This window comes from Olea europaea, chromosome 10 (assembly GCF_002742605.1).
Source record: "Olea europaea var. sylvestris chromosome 10, O_europaea_v1, whole genome shotgun sequence".
In the NCBI taxonomy this organism is placed as follows: domain Eukaryota; kingdom Viridiplantae; phylum Streptophyta; class Magnoliopsida; order Lamiales; family Oleaceae; genus Olea; species Olea europaea.
Window position 1 is genome coordinate 3976856 of NC_036246.1, and position 6910 is coordinate 3983765.

The window sequence follows — 6910 nt, forward strand, 5'->3', positions numbered from 1 at the left end:
GCTGAAAGAAAGAATAGGACATTTGTAGAAATGATAAATGCCATGCTTATTCATGTTAAGTTGCCATTTAACTTGTGGGGTGAAACTTTATTAAGTGTATGTAGGATACTTAATAGGATTCCTTCAAAATATACTAAGGTTTCTTCTTATGAATTGTGGAAAGGAAGAAAATTGAATATTGGATACTTTAAAGTGTGGGGGGTGTCTTGCCTATTGCAAGAAAACGAATCCTAATAGGACCAAATTGGGTCTAAGGGGTATTAAATGCACCTTTGTTGGATATGCAAACAATAGCAAATCTTATAAATTACTAAATTTGGAGTCCAATGTGATACTACATAAGGAAATTAATCAAAGATGGAATAATTTTCCCAAATTATGTAAGGTCAATTGAGAATTCAGCGGATCCTTTAACTAAAGCACTAAATAGAGATTTAGTGGCGTCTACTTTGAGTAGGATGGGGTTGAAACTTCTTGACTAAAAATGTCCACCAATGATGGCAACCCTACCTGTCATTACTCAAAAAATAATCCACGGGTTCAAAGGGTAACAAAAAATCATTCGATATGTGGATGGTTGCAGCATTATTCAAATTCGTAATGACCCTATCCTAATTAAACAATGCTGGTTGATACTGAAGTGAGGGTTGAGCTTAAAACTCTTAATGAAGTTCAGTGTTAAAACACAAGTACCTCTAAAAGTAACAAATGTATCGGAAGAACTTCACCTAGACTAACTTCGAGGTGGTGCTGCCTCAATAGAGAGTTGGAGTTTCTCTCTTAAGAGTTTGTCGAATAGGATGAGTCCAATGCCATAAAAGCGCTAAGCGAGTTGAGGAACTTGAGAACACGTGATACTTATGTGTGTGTTCTTACCGGTATTGTTACAAGGAATAATTGGTTCAAAACTTCCATACTACCTCTAATTCCGACTTTACTTTGTTTGAATTACACTATGGTTAGATTCAAATCGAAAGATATCTTATCCTTATGCATAAGTGTCGTCTTTTTGAATATGTGATCTTATTGATTTTGAACAAGTGGGAGATTGTTGAATATTTTTCAAAATCAATGGAATGATAATGGACTAATGGTTGGACTCAATTGTGGAATTGGTAGAATTAAAAGAAATTGAAAAATGACAAATTTGATTTTTGCCTATGCGTACGCACAGACTTATTTTTTTATGTACGCGAGATGTGTTTTTTCAAAATCAGAATTGATTTTTCTTCTACTACGTGTACGCATGGTTTATACTATGCATACACATAGTGTTAAAAAATAGTCATTGGCTGATTTTTTAATTTGAAACTTGATAGCCGTTTTGGATTTAAAAGTTGCCACTTTTCATCTTGTTTTGACACCATTTCATGATGCATTGATTGAGACCTATAAATATGTGATGAATGATCAATACAAACAATATTACAAACAAGAAATACATACATTGTTCCACAATTAATCAAATCCATACTATAACTCATATTCATTTTTTCTTTATTGCGTTCATCAAGTTTTGACGGAAAATTTTCTCGTGCTTTGTTATTTTCTGCATCAAAGCTTGTTAAAATCCTTCAAACCATTTGTCATAACACCCTTAAGCATCTGGAGAGAGGGCAAATATAGTTTGAGGACAACGATCCCGTGCCGTGTTCAAGCCTCAAATACATTTTTGACGTATTTCGTGATTTCTATTCATTTTGTTTCCATAATTTTGTTGTTGTTTCTTCTCCAACCCTTTATTTTCCAACATGGCCTACCAAAATGTGGGGTTTTTTTGGCCTCTAAGTAGTAAGTTGAACACAGGTAGAAAATTAACTGCAATAACTAAGACAACATATAATCTAATAATATGATTATTACATCCTGAAAAACTAATTATTACAATCACAAGCTTAGCATATAGGCAATATGTTTCCAAACAAGTAGCTAATGCAAACGTAATCCTCCAAAGAACTTAACTCTATACACTAACGAAATAAAAAATAAAATTAAAGCCCTTTGTAGCCTTTGCTATGAACTTCCCCTTTGAGAAGTTTAACTTCGTTGTCCGTGTTTAAGAAAACTAACATCTGTAGTTGATTCACCTCGGCCCAGAGAGTTCTATGGCTTGTACAAGCAATGAAGAATCATCAGTTAAGTCTGAATATCGTTCTGACGAAGAAATTTCTCGTGTTTTATATTTGTTTGTGTCTAATCTTTGAGAAACTTCCCATCTTTCAGCAAGGCCATCTCCTTCTAGCATACGTACAACCTCAGACATTTTAGGCCTGTTGGTTGGAGCATATTGTGTGCATAAAAGTGCCACTTGAACAATTTCCTCTAGCTCAATCCTATCATAGTTGTTCCTCAAATCTTTATCAACGAACTTGTCAAGTTTCTTCTCTTGATGAAGTTTCTTCACCTGATAGAAATTTCAGACATCCTTAAAAGTAAGAAAAACAGGAGAACGGAGTCGAATTTTTTTTATAGAATACAAGGTTGTGTGCTCACCCAATCAAGCATGGCACGTTTTTGGTTAGCTGCTTTGCCAAATTCTAGTGCTCTTTGTCCAGTGATCAATTCAAGCAAAAGTATACCAAATCCGAATACGTCTGTCTTCTCAGAGGACTGGCCTGTGGAGAGATATTCTGGGGCTATATGCCCCACTGTTCCACGTACAGCAGTTGAAACGTGTGAATCCTGATGATCCATAAGCTTTGCTAGTCCAAAATCTCCAACAATTGCTTCACAGTAGTCGTCAAGGAGTATGTTTGCGGCTTTCACGTCTCTGTGAATTATCTTTGGATCACACTGCTCGTGAAGATATAACAATCCCCGAGCAGCACCTAAAGCTATTCGTTTTCTTGTGCCCCAGTCTAGGACTGGTTTTGCTGTTCAAGTTAATGGTAATGCCCAATCAGCATTATATAGCACTGGACTTTCTTATTTAATATTGTTCAGTACTATATAATCATCTTAACAATCATGCAATTTAAATATTCTGAAAGTGCAAATGAGTAACAGATCAGTCCTAGAATACTGTACCTTTGAGACGAGAAGCAACACTTCCATTGGACATGTAAGGGTAAACTAATAACTTTTCTGTTGGAGTCATACAGAATCCGTATAGCCTAAGGAGGTTCCGATGAACAGCTAGGCTGATCGTCTCTACTTCTGTCTGGAATTGTCTCTCTCCTCCAACGGCACTACCATCTTTCAACCGTTTTACAGCCACAGCAGTTCCATCTCGTAAATACCCCTTGTAGACATTACCAAATCCACCTTTTCCCAAAATGTTTTTACTGCTAAAGTTATTGGTTGCTGTCTGAAGTTCCCTAAACTGGAACATCCTCAAATTTCCTAGCGAAACTTCATCGTGTTGTCCATCTGAACTTTTGAAGTAATAGATAGTTAAAGAAAAGGAACAGTTGAGAAATCGTAGTTAAAGAAATGAACTGGCCAAACAGACCTTTAGCATCAAAGAAATTTTGTTGCTTATGTCTGTGCCTTGTCCACAGAAACAGCCCGAATCCTAGGATAAGTAAACAGATGCAAGCGAAGCTCGAAACAAGTGCAAGAGTAAGCTTGTGACCTTCTGATTTACCAGAATCAGGAACATCTATAGGAAGCATGAAAATTAAGGTAAGGACAAACAATTACTTGAAGGTGGACACTGATTATCAACAGAGTTTATTTATAAAATAAAGAATAAAAAAAATATTTTGAAGGATATTGAATTTAAAATAATTTTTTTTAGAAAAAAATCATTTAAGGTTATTCCGTACTTCCTGAAGTGTTCAGGGTCATAGACATTGGCATCATTGTTATTCCAGAACACTCGGGCTCTGACCCTGCAGCACATATTGAAGGATTTCCAACAATGCTGCAATGAAATTAAAACGAAAGTTGTTCTCAGAAATCCAGATTTCTTTGAAAAAAACGTCTAGATTTGTGAAGTAGCTTACTTGAACGTCTTATATGGAAAATGAGGTACAGGGCCACTCAAATTATTGTAAGACAGATCCCTGAATAAAGCAAACACAACAAATTTCAATATATTATATATAGGTACAAAAATTTCGAAAAGAATGTCTGTAGTTGACTCAATAAGCAAAAGAGAATTACACAAGGGAAAGTCGTGTCATGTTGGCTAATGCCATTGGAATCTCTCCAGATAGACTGTTGTTGTTAAGCCTCCTAATGCAGTGAAAATACCATGTGATACCATAGGAATATATTCGTGTTTACGAGTTTTCAAATTGGAACCACTAATGATCCCATTCAAATATGAACTAATTCTCAATGAAATCCAATTAGTCTCTTACATGTATTGAAGGCTATTCAGTTGCACCAGAGAAGGAGGAATTCTACCGGTCAAGAAATTATTCGAAAGATCAAGTGTTTTAAGCTTTGAGAGCCTTCCGAGCTCTGTCGGGATTGATCCTGTTATGTTATTGTTCTGCAAAAGTCTGCCAAAAACGCGTACCAGTTACATAAAAGGGGGGTGGGGGGGGGGTTACCCAAAAAAAAACACACACACGTTAACAATTTATCTATATTTTGCACTTACATAGACTGAAGATTTGTTAAATTTCCTATGCTTGGAGAAAGAATTCCAGATAAACTTTGACTAGGAGATCCTCTGCACAGCATAATCTATTAACTCCATTACTATAAAATCTGTTTGTCAATTCTATCTTTTATATTTTGCCTAAAACCCGACTTAAGGGCTTCTTATAATCTAATTACAGTATAGAAAAGAACAGGTTTTGCTTAGGCAGAAGACTTACAGGCCAATAACAAGACCCTCAGAAGAACAGGTGACCATAGTCCAGCTACATGGATCAACAGCATCCCCATCCCAATTATCAAGAATCCCATGAGGATCCTTCAAACCAGATCTTATGACCATTAAAGCTTGTACTGAATACAGAAACACCCAAAATGAAAAAAATTCATTAAGATTTCATGGCCGATTCTTGAATATCTACTATGGTAGAATATCCATGTGGGACGTTCTCAGACTTTAGTTTCCTGTGAAATCAGTTTTACCTTCAAAGTTTACGCCTTTCGGAGAAAGCAAACCAATTGCAGAGCTCCAACAGCAAAGAAATGTGATAATGCAGAAGGCAGATTCTCTTCCTCTTTCCATTTTCATTGATATCAAGGAGTGTAAAGACACAAAGTCTTGATTATTTCTAGTAGTGAAATTATTCTGTGGACGAGTTTTCCAATGGATTCTCTGTTATGTAATAATGCCCAGACGAAAACTTCATTCTTGTTTTCTATCCCAGAAACCCATTTTCCTAGCCTGTGAGTCTAAGAAAAATTATTGAGTCCTTTGTGTTGTATAAAGAGAAGTAATATGGCTGTCAGGGGCAGGAGCTTATCAAGAAAAGGATATCTAGAAGCAAGAATTTTACAGAACATGGACAAAATCTAAAAGGGAGGATAAAAACGAAATATCTTAGGTGTAAATTTTTGTGTAAAATCATGCTTTTGTCTAGCAAAAACAAGAAGTTTCTACTATTTTGAACTTGCTCGTCCAAAAGTTTTAACTGTAGACATTTTCTTGTTATTCAATTTTTCAGTACTGACTCAAATTCAATGCGCCCATAATTTCAATAATAGATGACGTCGAAACTTTAAAAAAGGATACGTTTATTTATTTAAAATTTAAATATTTCAAGACTTCACAAGTTCAAATTTTAAGCAATTAATCAAGACAAAACCCAAACATGAATGTAATGCACATACATAATAAACCAAAAATCTTAATGGGGCCAGCCAGTCGTTCCCGGCTATCTTGTGGCTTGGAAATATGTACATTGGAATACAGTATAATCTTGTCAGTATCTCTGTGAACTTTATATTAATGGAATTTGTTTAACTTTGTATATCAATACATGGTTTAGTATAATAATGGGAAGCGACAGGGTAATCCAACATTCCCTGTGTTTAGCCATTCAACAACGTTACCAAATGCTTTAATTATAAAGAACAGTGAGGGAATCTCAAGGTATAGTGGATGTAAATTAATGATGTTTTAATTGGTCACAACCCATAAACAAAACCATGATGAATAGATCTTGATTGTGTGTATATATAATCGACTCGACAACCACTTTATATCCTTATGAGATTTCGGGGTTTTTAAATAATGAAATTAATTTCTTGTCCTTAATGGGTAGGATAAAAAGTTTTCGTTGCCGATATGGTAAGAGAACTTTACTTATAGTTATTTAAAAAGGAGAGTACCATAAGTATTAAAAAAAAAAAAAAATTGATAGCGTAAAATTTTGGTTAGATTCAAAAAATAAGATCACATGGAGTGGTTGAATGATTGAATAAAATGTGTAAGGTGACATTCTTTACACACAAATTGCTCATTCAACTTTTTGTGCAGAAAATTCCACAATTAGCTAAACAGCTTCACGAGGTCCTTGAGCACGATGACACAGTCATTTTGAAAAACTGGAATTGAAAAGACGAACACGTTCAGATATAAAGCTGCCACCCCCACGCTCTTATATGCCTTTCTCTTTTTCTATATTCATTTCCAAATCTGTCTTAAGATTTATGAATTCATTTTATGTAAAATTCTATATTTATTGTAAACAACTACAATATTGCTTATCATATAATGTAATCATATTCAAGAATGCGTAACAAACCCGCTTCCATCCCCTAATCCTTATTCTTAAACGACTCTGAATTGCTTTTCAAGGTTTTTGATATGAGTACACGAATTTAGAATTGAATAATTCAAGTTCTACAGGAAGATTAACTTTGATGATAAGCAACCAAAAAGAGGTCATTAGAAAATAAAAAGAGGCCCCAGAAACTAGTTTAATAGGCGGAGAAACCTTTTTTTATAATTTCACAAAACAGGAATGAGTTATATTTTTTTACTTATTTAAAATATGTA

The 6910-nt window shown here is 34.7% G+C and overlaps 1 protein-coding gene across 4 annotated transcripts; it reads right to left on the reverse strand.

The window, feature by feature from the left end:
- Positions 1-1818: 1818 nt before the first annotated feature.
- Positions 1819-5447, reverse strand: LOC111400951 (protein NSP-INTERACTING KINASE 1-like). 4 transcript variants are annotated; one of them, XM_023028438.1, is made up of 11 exons: positions 5035-5444; positions 4773-4905; positions 4553-4624; positions 4308-4451; positions 4108-4179; positions 3948-4007; positions 3768-3865; positions 3452-3601; positions 3028-3369; positions 2494-2873; positions 1819-2404 (listed from the first exon to the last, which is right to left on the reverse strand). In XM_023028438.1, the coding sequence occupies exons 1-11, from the start codon at positions 5138-5140 to the stop codon at positions 2084-2086; spliced, it is 1878 nt and encodes a 625-aa protein (XP_022884206.1). In that variant the 5' UTR covers positions 5141-5444; the 3' UTR covers positions 1819-2083. The 4 variants fall into 4 exon arrangements, with proteins under 4 accessions (XP_022884206.1, XP_022884208.1, XP_022884209.1 ...); XM_023028440.1 differs by having other exon boundaries at positions 4773-4870; positions 5035-5433; XM_023028441.1 differs by having other exon boundaries at positions 4553-4638; positions 5035-5431.
- Positions 5448-6910: the final 1463 nt, after the last annotated feature.

Coding starts and splice junctions, on each gene's coding strand:
- LOC111400951 (XM_023028438.1), bottom strand. CDS start 5,140: ATGAAAATGGAAAGAGGAAGAGAATCTGCCTTCTGCATTATCACATTT. Junction 4,180..4,307: donor CTGAATAGCCTTCAATACAT/GTAAGAGACTAA, acceptor TCACTGCATTAG/GAGGCTTAACAACAACAGTC. Junction 2,874..3,027: donor TGTTGCTTCTCGTCTCAAAG/GTACAGTATTCT, acceptor TAACTTGAACAG/CAAAACCAGTCCTAGACTGG.